This window comes from Fundulus heteroclitus, unplaced genomic scaffold (genome assembly GCF_011125445.2).
Source record: "Fundulus heteroclitus isolate FHET01 unplaced genomic scaffold, MU-UCD_Fhet_4.1 scaffold_45, whole genome shotgun sequence".
Classification (NCBI taxonomy): domain Eukaryota; kingdom Metazoa; phylum Chordata; class Actinopteri; order Cyprinodontiformes; family Fundulidae; genus Fundulus; species Fundulus heteroclitus.
The window spans coordinates 309,441-323,776 of NW_023396868.1; the positions used below are offsets into that span (position 1 = coordinate 309,441).

The following is a 14,336-nucleotide window of genomic DNA, read 5'->3' on the forward strand; positions in this document are numbered from 1 at the left end:
TCAGCTGAATGTGCTGACAAGAGCCACACTCAAAATTAAAGTGGAGAAACACACTACATGCAGATCCAACTTTGATGTAATGTCCTTAAAACAAGTCAAAATAAGGCACAGTAGTGTGTGTGGCCTCCACGTGCCTGTATGACCTCCCTATAACGCCTGGGCATGCTCCTGATGAGGTGACAGATGCGTTAGTCCAGTTCTGGGACAGTCTGTGGTGCAACGTGCCGTTGGTGGATGGAGTGAGACATGGTGTCCCAGATATGCTCAATTGGATTCAGGTCTGGGGAACGGGCGGGCCAGTCCATAGCAATAATGACTTTGTCTTGCACTGCTAACACACTCCAGCCACATAAGGTCTAGTATTAGGAGGAACCCAAGGCCAACTGCACCAGCATATGGTCTCACGGTGGGTCTAAGGATCTCATCTCTGTACCTAATTGAAGTCAGACTACCTGTGCCAAGCACATGGAGGTCTCCAGACTCTGTCACATCTGCTCAGTGTGAACCTGCTTTCATCTGTGAAGAGCACAGGGCGCCAGTGGCGCATTTGCCAATCTTGGTGTTCTCTGGCAAATGCCAAACATCCTGCACGGTGTTGGGCTGTAAGCATAACCCCCACCTGTGGAAGTCAGGCCCTCATACACACTCATGGAGTTTGTTCCTGATTGTTTGAGCAGACACATGCGTATTTTGTGGCCTGCTGGAGGTCATTTTGCAGAGCTCCGGCATTGCTTCTCCTGTTCCTCCTTGCACAAAGGCGGAGGTAGCGGTCCTGCTGCAGGGTTGTTGTCCTCCTATGGCCCCCTCCACGTCTCCTGATGTACTGGCCTGGCCTGGTAGTGCCTCCATGCTTTGGACACTATGCTGACAGACACAGCAAACCTTCTTGCCACAGCTCACATTGATGTGCTGTCCTGGATGAGCTGCACTGCCTGAGCCACTTGTGTTGCTGCCACTAGGGTGAAAGCATTACCAACATTCAAAAGTGACCAAAACATCAGCCAGAGAGCAGAGAAACTGAGAAGTAGTCTGTGGCCACCACCTACAGAAACACTCCTTTATTGGGGGTGTCTTGCTAAACGCCTTTAGTTTCCACCTGTTGTCTATTCCATTTGCACAACAGCAGGTGAAATAAAATTTCAGTCGTTAAGTGAACAGTTTGATTTGACAAGAAGTGTGACTGACTTGGAGTTACATTGTGTTGTTTAAGTGTTCCCTTTATTTTATATATATATATATATATATATATATATATATATATATATATATATATATATATATATATATATAACATCAGCTGGGAACAATGTTTGGTCCAATATCTTTTTTAAAATGGCAACAACCATATTAAAACCTAACATTATCCCTGGCTAGGCCTAAGTATGGGATAAACAACAAAGCACACACAAAGACTCACAGGTCACTTCAGGCAGTATACATAGAGAGTGCACAATGTCAGTGTTCTATTACCTCAAACATAACTACAAAATTGCTGCTTAATTTGAGCCTGACAATTTCTACTACATTATGCATTTATAGTGATTTGACTTTATTAAGTTCACAAAGCACATGGCATGTTGCTGCTACCATTGAGTCAAACCAACCCAAGATAATTCAGTACATACAACAAGTGCATGGTCAAGCACCCTGATTAAATATATTGCTTTTGCCTTGAGTATTATTTTAACACAAAACAAGCAAAGATTGGTGGAAGAATACGTAACATATATGTATTGCATCAAATCAACATATTTACATGGGATTGTAAATATGTAGGTACAGACCTACCTTGTCATCCCCAATTAACGTGAGTCCCCTCCTCTCTATGTCTGCATGGACTGAATCTTATCATCATTTAAGTAATTTAGTGAAAAGGGATTTTAAATTCATTGTTTAAAATAAAATAAAATAATATTATATTAATATGTACGGTCAGACAGGGCAGGACCAAACGTACTGTGAGGGTTTGCTGGGAACGTCTGCAGAGTCCCCTGTGAGACGGAGCTTTAACTCCCACCTCCGGGAGAACTTTGAACATGTCCCAAGGGAGGCGGGGGACATTGAGTCTGAATGTTCCGCGCCTCTATTGTTGAGGCGGCTAGTCGGAGCTGTGGCTGCAAGGTTGTTGGTGCATGTCATGGCGGCAACCCTCGAACCCGCTGGTGGACACCAGCGGTGAGGGAAGCCGTCAAGCAGAAGAAGGAGTCCTAACGGGCTTTTTTGGCCTGTGGGACTCCGGAAGCAGCTGATGTGTACCGGCAGTCGAAGCAGCAGGCAGCTCAGCTGGTCGCCGAGGCAAAAACTCGGACGTGGGAAGAGTTCGGAGAGGCCATGGAGAAAGACTTCCGTACGCCTTCGAAGCGATTCTGGTCCACTATCCGGCGTCTCAGGAGGAGGAAGCAGTGCAGTACCAACACTGTTTATAGTGGGGGTGGTGTGCTGCTGACCTCGACTCGGGACGTTGTGCTTCGGTGGGCGGAATACTTTGAAGACCTCCTTAATCCCACCAACACATCTTCCATTGCGGAAGCAGAGCCTGAGAACTCTGGGTCGGGTTCTCCCATCTCTGGTGCTGAGGTTGCCGAGGTTGTTAAAAAGCTCCTTGGTGGCAAGGCCCCGGGGGTTGATGAGATTCGCCCTGAGTACCTTACGGCTCTGGATGTTGTGGGGCTGTGTTGGTTAACGCAGCTCTGCAGCATTGCGTGGACATCGGGGGCAGTTCCCCTGGATTGGCAGACTGGGGTGGTGGTCCCCCTATTTAAAAAGGGGGACCGGAGGGTGTGTTCCAACTACAGAGGAATCACACTCTTAAGCCTCCCTGGTAAGGTCTATTCAGGGGTTCTGGAAAGGAGGGTCCGTCGGATAGTGGAATCTCGGATTCAGGAAAAGCAGTGTGGTTTTCGTCCTGGCCGTGGAACACTGGATCAGCTCTACACCCTCAGCAGGATCCTGGAGGGGGCATGGGAGTATGCCCAACCAGTCTACATGTGTTTTGTGGACCTGGAGAAGGCATTCGACCGTGCCCCCCGAGGGATCCTGTGGGGGGTACTCCGGGAGTATGGAATACCGGACCCTTTAATAAGGGCTGTCAGGTCTCTGTATGACCGGTGTCAGAGTCTGGTCCGCATTGCCGGCAGTAAGTCGGACTCGTTTCCGGTGAGAGTTGGACTCCACCAAGGTTGCCCTTTGTCACCGATTCTGTTCATAACTTTTATGGACAGAATTTCTAGGCGCAGCCGAGGTGTTGAGGGGATCCGTTTTGGTGGCCTTAGGATTGCGTCTCTGCTATTCGCGGATGACGTGGTCCTATTAGCTTCATCAGGGCGTGATCTACAGCTCACACTGGAGCGGTTCGCAGCCGAGTGCGAAGCGGCCGGGATGAAAATCAGTGCCTCCAAATCCGAGACCATGGTCTTAACCCGGAAAAGGGTTTAGACCATGGCCGCACCAATCCGCCTGTCGATCTCCCGCTCCATCTTCCCCTCATTTGTGAACAAGACCCCAAGAAAAAAACCTTCTCTCTATCCAGTTTGACATTCTGGCTGTGTAAAACATACCAAAAATATAATAACATTGTTGCTGTTGGCACAGCTTGCACTTATTCTTTTTTTAATCATGTAGAAGAATGATTATGGAAGCATTTTGTAATATCTTACTCTACAATTAATACCTCCACAAGTTCACAGCAGCAAATATCCCAAAACTACTGAAATCATTTATAGAGATTTTCTTATTTTAATACTACTCAACCAAGTTATTTTTAATTTGTAAAGTCTAAATTCTAGTCGAAATTTGAGCAGCTTAAAGCAATCCCAATATCATTTTTGTGATTTTAGCTTCAGCAGTTTTGACTAGACAATTTTGGCCCAATTGACAAAACATTTGACACCACTTTTCTCAATTGATAAAAGCAAAGTATACAGGCTAACCTGGTGAAGAAAACATTTAAAAATATATTATAAATAAAATGCAGTGACGAAAAAGACACAAATACAGCAAGAAATTACAGAGTGCAAAACCCAGAGCAAGTACAGTATAGTACTGGCAAAGAAAAGGACTAATTCAGAGTGGAGAGTAATCTTACCTCGGACATAAAGGTTAGCAGGACTAGAAAAGCGAGTGCCAGCGCTGTTGACAGCTACACACTCATACTTGCCCTGGTCAGACTCATCACTGTTCTCAATTTGAAGTGCTCCTGAGAAAAGAGGCAAAAATATTATAATTCACATTTGCAAAACAAGCTGAAATGCATGCACCCACATTTGGTCTAAAGTTTAAACTTTAGTACCATGCATTAGGATAACTAGGCGGTCACCTATTTATAACAGCAATTTAAAGTTAATTAAAGCATTAAAGAATATCATATCTATAGCCAGATTGACCATAATAATAATAATAATAATAATAATAATACTTTGGACTTGTAATGCACTTTATATTTAAAATAAATCCCAAAGTGCTACATAGTAGAACGGGTAAGTGCTAAAAAAAAAAAAATAAATAAATAAAATAAAAACGAAGAGAAAGAAAGAGTTCAATTAAAAGCTCTCCTAAAAAGGTGGGTCTCAGAACTCATTCAGAGAGCCACAAACATGTTTTGGTTACTGATTATACTAAACAAAAAAAACTAAAGAGCATAATTTTTCATACCACAGCTTAAAAAATAAAATAAGTCAGCAGTATTTATTATTATTTATTCCAAACATCAACCAAAACCGTTTCCAAGCATTGTAGTACATAAGTATTTTGTTTGACAGTAAATTGAACAGTTAACACAAATTGAAACATCACAGGTTGGAGCCTACATCCAACATTTCCTTCATTACACTGTCCAAATCACACTCTAAAAAACACACTTTACTGTATCTGACCTGTTTTACTTTTAATTAGGTTTCACTAAAAAGAAATATTTACCTACATAATTTTAATATTCTTCATTCTTATCTCAAAACAACCTCAAATCAAACAGATGCATTTATTTGAATGGAATAGTTGTTAATATGAATATTAAGAGCCAAAAGTCCAACTGGTGATTTTCTTTTTATCATTAAACCTGCCTACACAAGAAAATGAGCACAATGTTAAAGAAATCAATCACATGTTTAGAATTCTGTACCTCTTTCTTAAATTTCGTTACTGAATAAATCCATTAAATTTAATTGATATGGAGCTTTCAAAGTACAAGAATTATAAAAAATATTTTACAGGGACATGCCCCCTTTTCTGATGTTTTTACATGCCTGTCACACTGATATGTTTCATCAAGCAACTTTATATATTAGTGAAAGACAGCAAAATAAACACAAAATGCAGTCTTTCAATTAAGGTTTTCCTCATTAAGGGACAAAAATCCAAACCTACATGGCCCTGTGTGTCAAAGTGATTTCCCCCAAACCCTCCTAACTGGTTGGGCCACCCTTAGCTGCAACAATTGCAATCAAGCGTTTGCGATAACTTCCAGTGAGTCTTTTCCAGCACTGTGGAGGGATATCAGCCCGGTCATCTTTACAGGATTGTTGTAATTCAGCCATCCATCCATCCATCCATTTTCTGACCCGCTTAATCCCTCATGGGGTCGCGGGGGTTGCTGGTGCCTATCTTCAGCGTTCACTGGGCGAGAGGCAGGGTTCACCCTGGACAGGTCGCCAGTCTGTCGCAGGGAAACACATAGACAGACAGGACAAACAACCATTCACATGCACACTCACACCTAAGGACAGTTTAGAGAAGCCAATTAACCTAACAGTCATGTTTTTGGACTGTGGGAGGAAGCCGGAGTGCCTGGAGAAAACCCACGCATGCAGGGAGAACACGCAAACTCCATGCAGAAAAGCCCAGGGTTGGATTTGAACCCAGAACCTTCTTGCTGCAAAGGCTCAGTGCTACCCACTGCACCACTGTGCAGCCCTAATTCAGTCATATCGGAGGGTTTTTCAGAATGAACTGCCTTTTTCAGGTAACACTGCAGCAACTGAATAAGATTCAGATCAGGAATTTGACTAGGCCACTCCTAAGTCTTCATTTTGTTTTTCTTCAGCCATTCACAGGTCGACTTGCTGGTGTGTTCATTGTTCTGCTGCAGAAACCAAGTGGTTTCAGCTTGAGGTCACAAACAGATGACCGGCCCTACTACTTCAGGGTTTTCTTGGTAGACAGCAGAATTCATGGGTGCATTTATCAACACAAGCCTTTCAGGTCTAGCAGCAGCAAAACAGCCCCAGATATCACACTATCACCACCATGTTCTACTGTTGCTATGGCAAGGCAAGTTTATTTGTATAGGACTTTTTATATGTTTAGATGTGATGTTATGAAGTTCTTTTTTCTGAAATGTGGTGTTACTTTTACAGTAGATGTAACGGCGCAAACACCTTCTGAACAGTTCATGTTTTCCCAAAAGATCTCAGTTATTTTCTTTCTCATTTATTCCTGAATTTCTTTGGATCTCAGTATGATGTCTAGCTTTTAAGGATCTTTTGGTGTTCTTCATTTTGTCAGTCAGATCATATTGAAGGGATTTCTTGATTGAGAACAGGTGTGGCTAGAGAAGGTAAATTCAGGTGTTATAAACCACAGTCAAAACAATCACTTTTTCACACAAGGTCGTGTAGGTTTGTTTTTTCTCTCCCTTAAAACTGAAAATAAAAACCTTTGTTTAAAACCTTCATGCGTTCTGTGTTTACTTGTGTTATCTTTAACTAACATTTATATTAGTTTGATCTTCTGAAACATTTAAGTTGGACAAACATGCAAAGAAAAAAAAAAGAAATCAGGGAGGGGGCAAAAATGTATTCATGTATGCGCTTATCTACATATGAATTAAGATCCAAGTTGCCAAGTGTAAGGAGGACAAAATCACAAAATTAATATACAATTATAATTTAAAATGTTATCTTTCTTGGCAAAAGAAGTACTTTGGCCTTTTTATACAAGATGTAAGCCTTATTGAGCCAACTGTACACCAACTAGTACTGTATTGCAATTAAACAAGTCTAGATGAGAAAATGCATGGAACAGTTTCTCTGCATCACTCAGGGACAGATTTCCTAACGTTTTAGCACTATTAAAAAGGATCTTAAGTGAGTTGATTAATAATTGAAAACATTTTCTAATGTTCTGTTTTGATTTTTAAGGCGCAAGGGGCTGGAGTCTATGCCAGCAACTTGGATGCATGTCCAGTAAATCAGACTTGTGAAACACTGAAGATTCTGGAGACCAGCCTGCATTAGTTCTGGCTTTAGGAACCCATGACTGAACTAAACTTACCAATTAAATTGGCAAAGTTATGTCTTCAGAGCGTCATCAAACTGCCGAAGCATATTTGGGACTCGATAGTTCAGAACAGGTGTGTTAAAGCAACACAGCATCAAAAAGAGAGCATTGATTGGTTCTGAGAACCACCACTTTAAAACATTGTTAAATATTGTGGAGCAGGGGTTGATGTCATGTTTAAAAGTGTCCAGAGTATACAGATTAAACAAGGTATTCACAGGTCTTTTTAATTGCTTTCTAACACTTCATCAGGACCAAACGTTTTCTATTTAGGTGAATAAGGATTATCAAAATTATCTAAATATGCTATTATGTATATATTTGCCAGAATAATACTGACAGAGATAGTTTTAAGATATTTATTACCTTCTTTATACCTTCTTTATACTCAGAAGCAGCAACATGTCAAACATACAGCACTGTGTTCAGGTAAGATCATTGAATGATCAAAAGAAATCAGCCAAAATATAAGAAAAAAGAATTGTGTATCCCCAGAACTCAATATCATTGAGCAAAAGAAGAAAAGCAGCTTGTGAACAACTGGTTTTGATTTTTACTAAATTTGTCCATCCATGATGCAAAGGTACTGCTTATAAGGATGAGTTTACCTGCAAATCCTCAGACTGAAGAAGTCTCTTGGGTAGAAACAAAATGTTTCAACAAAGACAAAATGTCAACACAGAAAAGCCTGTCCAGGGGACCTACTCAATTTGTGTTTACTTTTTACATTTTTTATTTGTTTATTTTAGATCAGTTTACTTTTTTCCAGACGGCCATCTTTTCGATTCCCAAGTGAAGCAACAAATGGTTCTCATGTTATCTGTGTCAATTTTTGTCCTTTTCCTTTGGCCATTTTTATGAATGACTTGCTGTTAAATAGTCATAATAGTTCCATTACATGTAGACATTAGCATTGACATGTATTTGGGTGCTCTCGTGGCGCAGCGGGTATCGTGACCCATGTATAGAGGCCTTTATTCCTCGATGCTGTGGACCTGGTTTCAAGTCCAGCTTGTGGTCCTTTGCCGCATGTCTCATTATGCAATCAGAGTTTTAATGTTATAAACAATCAGTTGATCGATTGGCATCATCGTGATGCATAAATCTCAATGATTGAATTCAGACATGTTAATTTTTTTCCTCTAAAATTAGTCTTTAAATGTTAAAGGCCCAGAGCTGCTTTGTGGTTTCAATCAAATAGGTCTTTTGTACAGACTATAAGTAAAAAAGCCATCAAGGAATGGGCTCTCTCATTATTCTGGCTAGTTATGCATGTTTGTTTTTATACAGTGTACATGCATATCTGTTTTTAACTGAACATCTGTCTGTGCACCACTGTTACCGTAATTATTACGTTCAAAACAAGGACCTTTGCAAAGGCCTTTAGTGGTTTCAACCACTAAAAGCCAGATGTGTACTATTTTGAAGTACAGTAGTTCTGATTAATAGTTCTCCATGCCCTATTGTTTTTTAAACCTGCTTTTTTCAGGTATATGAGTTGGTCAGTATATGTGTAGTATAAGTGTGAAAAAAAAACTTAGACCTTTGAGTTAAAGCAGTTTTCATCACTGAGACACAATTGATTTCATAAGAAGTTTGGGTTTCTCAGCCTAGTCCATAACTGTACTTAAATTTTTTTTTAAAAAGTTAGAAATGGTTTTATTTATGCTCAAAAACGGAAAACATAAAACAGATCTATGAAGAACACTGCTCTGTTCTCAGGTGGCAGTAAAGAGAAAAGACAAATTATTTTGCTTTTGTTAAATATTTTAACACTTTGCACTTGGTGACCACACCATGGGTCAAACATTGTATGAAAGGGAAGCGTGCACATCAATAATATTTTTAATTTACTATTATTTATCGAATCCTTCTGTGAGTGATTTCAAAATAACATTTGCAGCTATTCTTTTTGCAGTCAGGACTCTGTTATTATTTCTGTTATTGGCATTATTTCTGTCAAGAGTGTACAACCCCTTTCATTTAATCTTACCATTAACCTATTGGAAACATTTTGTGTGTAAGGCAGAGAAAGTGTCAGAGCAGGCAATGTGGACAGAGGAGAAGATGAGGATAGACTGAAATGAAAAAAATCAAGGCAATGGAACAGGAATGGCGGCGGCGGAGAGAGGAGGATAAACATGTTTTCTTTACCTGGCATTCTTACCTCTTATTGGTGTACCACCTGCGAGGTAATTTGAATGTAAATAAGATAAAGAACCATTAGCATTAAGAGAGAACAGATAGCAGGATTAAGAGAAAAAGAGCAGCAGGTAAACAACGAAGGAAAAGTAAGAGAAAACAGAAGCTGCAAGCCTCATTCTTCAAAACATGTTATAAAAAAATGTAAGATTTCTATTCTTTTACAACTACTGTTTTTTAAGCAAAAAGAAAAAACAAGACTGTAGATAGCACTGAATGCAACTGAGTTTTCATACTGTCTAGGATTTTCTGTTGACTTTGTGCTTTTGTTCTGTACTTTGACTTTTATGAAAGGTGACGATTCTGTTTTGAATTGCAGACTTTAGAAAATTATTCTCTTTGTCGATCTTAGTTTTTGTTTTATTTCAGTGTTCTGTTTTGCGTACAAAACAGTTTATATTTACTTCCATTTATACCTGTCACTCCTGGGTCTGAATTTCTGTGTCTGCTTTGGTTTTGGATTTTAAGTTATTTAGGTGTTACAGACTAGTTTTTCACTGCTCCGGGCTCTTGTTCTTTATCCGGGATCAGGTTACGTGGCTAGCAGCCTAAGTAGAGAAGCCCAGACGTCCCTCTCCCCATCCACATGGGGCATCTCTTCCAGGGGAATTCCAAGCATTCCCAGGTCAGCCGAGAAACATAGTCCCTCCAGCGTGTCCTCGGTCTTCCTCTGGGTCTCCTCCTAGTGGGACATGACTGGAACACCTCACCAGGGAGGCGTCCAGGAGGCATCCTAACCAGATGCCCGAGCCACCTCAACTGGCTCCCCTTGACGTGGAGGAGAAGTGGCTCTACTCTGAGTCCTCACCCTATCTCTAAGGGAGAGCCCAGACACACTACGGAGAAAACTAATTTTGGCCTCTTGTATCCGCAATCCCGTGGTCATGACTCAAAGCTTATGACCATAAATGAGGGGAGGAACGTAGATCGACTGGTAAATCGAGAGCTTCACCTTTTGACTCAGCTCTCTCTTCGCCATGACAGACTGGTACAGTGCCCACTTCACAGCAGACGCAGCACCAATCCGCTTATCGATCTCTCATTCCATTTGTCCCTCATTCATTAACAAGACCCCAAGATACTTAAACCTCTCCACTGCTCTGGGTTCTGTTTTTGTTTATTTGCTTTCTGTGTTAGTTTCCAATCACCTCTTCCGCCAATTAGATTTCCTCGGTTGCCTCAGTCCTCCTGTCTTCTGCTAAGCTGTTCCCACTTACTAGATCAATCAAATGCTGATCTAGCAAATGTTATTCCAATGTTCTGTTTGTTATCTCTTCTGTTCACTTCTAGCTATGATTGCAAACCTTCCATGTTGCTGACCCTGTCTTTTGTTTTATTCCTATTTTTGACATTGTCTTACACAGTTTTCATTATTAAATTTTATATTCTTGCTTCAGCACTGCCTCTGGTCTGCCTGTGTCTTCCATTAAACTCTTAGAGAAAATATTTTTTAGTATAAATGAATTTTTCTGGATTCCTCAAGTATACATTTTGATAGCATAAAAAGTTTTAAATATTTTATGTCAAACTAACTTGTCTCATAGGACTGAATAGTAAACTCTCCACTCATGCTGTATCTCTGCTCTCTGTATCTCTGTATCTCTATTCTGACGGGTTTAAGAAACAAAGTGAAAGTGATTTTTTATCTAGACTTGACTGAACATAATCATGTCAGTCCCTCATGTGGTACATTTTATCAATGTCAGCCAGCAATCTACAATTGTTTGGTCATACAAAGGTTATAGTTAAATTATCTGTCACTTCTGTAGCTGAGCTGAGCATATCTAACTGATGTGCCCAAACGATAGAGAGAAGGTTGGATACTATGCAGATACAAATGATCTGGATGAGCATCCTGCCTCCCTTTAGTTGACTGTAACACAGAACATTAGATAGAAAAGGAAAGTTAGCAGATGGGGGTCTGTGGAAACTGTGTGGCCCCTTGGGGATTTTATAAAGGGTACATCAGCAGTTTCCAGAGCCTGACACTGGACAATACTGACACCTGCCATGACATCCTTTCAGTCCTCTTTGACAGCTGAATAAATTTCAGCATAACGTTAAGATGCTTTTCTCCCACTTGCGTATCCACTGCAAGAACCAGGATCAAATCAGACAAAAGCAGGTAGAATTTTACCCAAAAGAAGTCCTTGCCCAGGAGGTAGAAGTTTTTAGATTATCTGTGATCTGAAGGATGGACTCGATATTGGGAAAAATAACAAAAATTTCCTAATGGCTGAATATCTCCTGTATTTTATTTTAGTCCGCAGGTCATATTATTTCTGGTAACAGGAAATTCCCAAGAGCTTGACTTTTTTTTAATATAAATAAATAAGAAAAACACACAAAATGCAGACTAAGTAAAGGGTCTGGAAAGTTAAGTTCTAGGAAAGTTAAGCTCAAGAGAAATCCAGTCAAAACATGCTTTCAGGGTGCTGTAAAAAAGTTTGATGGTCTTTGTAAGAAATAATACAATGTTACCGTATTTTACAAAGTCTGGTTTGTGTCATGATTTGGGTTTTTGTTTTGGTTCATGTTTATTTATTTGATCAGCTATTCCTGTCTTCCACCTCAGATTTTGTTTCTGTTCTGTCTGGTTTTGGATTCTTCAGCTTTTGTACTGTTTTAGTTTATCCGGTCTTTGTATTAGTTCTGATTTTAGTTCTGTGCTTTGTTTATTATCTAGTGTCCTGTCAGTTCTGTATTGCTCCCGCCTTCGGTTAATTAGTTTCAATTCCGCTCACCTGTTTGTCCGTCTATTTAAGCCTCACTCCCTCCTTAGTTAGTTTCTCGGGTCGTCGTCAATCATACCATGCGTGCATCCCCTGTTTCCTGGTAAGAGCTCCCAGCGTCTTGATTCCGTTTTTGTAACATGTTTTGTATTTTTCTGCCCAGTTTCTGTTTGCCTGTCAAGTATTGTCTGGATGTCTGCCTTACCCCTTTTTTGGATCCTGTCTGTTTGCCCGTTTGATGCCCTCTCCTCTCCATCCCTTAATAAATCACCGTAAAGAGCATTTGTATTGTGTTGGTTGAATTCTGGATTCATCTTCCTTCAAATTCATGACAGTTTGGAAGGATTTCTTTCTCTGTAATAGCATCCATTAGGAAAGGATGGGTTTTGACTGTAGTGGATCATCACACTACAGGTATAAAAATCTACTTTGTTTTGATATCAAACATTAAGGTTTTTTTTTCCTCTGCCCTTTTAGTTTACTTTGTTTAACAAATGTTACAAAAAGACTACAGCAAACAAGTTCTAAACAAGTCAAAATTAATATGACTGATAATAAAGCAGCTGAACTTTGAAAAATACCAATTATTCTACCAAAAAGATTTGAACCATAAATATTTCATCCAGATCATTGAAAAAGCCATATTTATGTTGTCCAGTCGCTTAGACAATGAACAGAATCATTCTAGGCAATTTATCTTTAAACAAGCAGCAACAAAACCAAAGCCACCCATAGGTGCTGTGATTTACATTGTTTCAGAAGAAGATGAAGTAAAACAAAGGTAAAGCTAAAATGTCCACAACATAAGAGGTAGACAGCAGATACTTTAGTCATTGGGCCCAAGTGTGGTAGAAAAAATATCCTCTGATGCACCCGAAAGTTTTGCTTGTCACTTCATCGATTAACTCCATTAACTTTGTTGGGACGGCCCTGATGAAGACCTAATCTCGGCACCATGGAGGTTAGATATAAAAGCGCGCCAGACAATTGTCTGAGGATTGTTAGTCCTCAACGCGACCGCGTTGAGGACTAAAGGCCTCCTAACATGGTTCGCGCTAACGGTTAGCGGCTAACCGCGGACGCGCCCCGGAAAACAAAACTTGCCAAATCCGGTCGGGAGAAGGGCGAAAACATGGTTTCCACCAACAAAAGCCTTCAGAGCCGTTCTCTGATGTTCTTTTAATGAAACAATATCAGGTAGATTGGACAACACAGAAGAAATAGCAGCATCAATGCTAACGCTTGCTTCCTCGATGCGAGCCACCATTGTTGTTGGAATCTCACGGTCGCTTCTCCACTACATCACATCCAGGAAACACCAGCCCTGCGTCCTGATTGGCCAGACCATAAATTTGGTTGGGGAAATCACTTTCAATGGGCGATGTCCCAGATGTATGTGAGTGGAGCTAGGTGGAGCGAGACATGCGTCTGGCTTGTGTCAGGTTAGGTATTTTGTGCCTGGGCAGAAATTATTAGGAATAGTCTTACTGCTTAAGTACTCCAAAGGGAGTTTGTTTAACTGTGCTGAATATTTCCAATGTGTGCATGCATTATAAATGATTTTTGCTGTGTTGGTTTTGTTTCATAATAAACGGGCAGTGCCGACCGGCTGAGTTAGATTTCTTTTCCATATTTCTTTCATTTCTCTTTCTCTCTCCCTTTTGGGCTTCCCGCGTTTTGCCGAAGCTTTTGTCTCAACTGGTTATCGCCCTACGTTCAAAACCCGCCTTCACGCTAGGCTAGTGAGTTAGCTGTGATCTCGGAGCCACCATCTTACGCACCACACGCAAGGTCAGAGGTCATATGTCATCATAGTCGCCATCTTGGGTGAGACACTGAGTAGTCCAAGGCTGTTAGGCATAGGCTGTTGTGAGGTCACATTAGCTTAGCTACCGTTAGCTAGGTGCTACCATGAAGTCGGACTAGAAGGAGTTAGAAGCTAACCGTGCATGAACATTGCTAGTAGCTAGTTTTGCCAGAAGCCTTACCCGTCGTGGTTTCAGATCTGTTTCTGTACACCAGCTTTGCTACCTCAGAGCTATTTAGCCATTGTTCTTTCAATGCTGTTACTTCAAAGTGTTGACATGTTGATTGTGATGGTTAATGTTGATGTCAATAAGATTGCTAGTC

General features: G+C 40.6%; 1 protein-coding gene across 1 annotated transcript in view; it reads right to left on the minus strand.

Moving 5' to 3' along the window:
• Positions 1-14,336, minus strand: part of LOC105921789 (receptor-type tyrosine-protein phosphatase S) — a 368,492-nt gene that overhangs the window by 186,049 nt on the left and 168,107 nt on the right. The window contains 2 exon segments of the mRNA XM_036131703.1: positions 4,085-4,195; positions 9,440-9,457. Of these exon segments, the coding sequence (XP_035987596.1) occupies positions 4,085-4,195; positions 9,440-9,457 (129 nt within the window).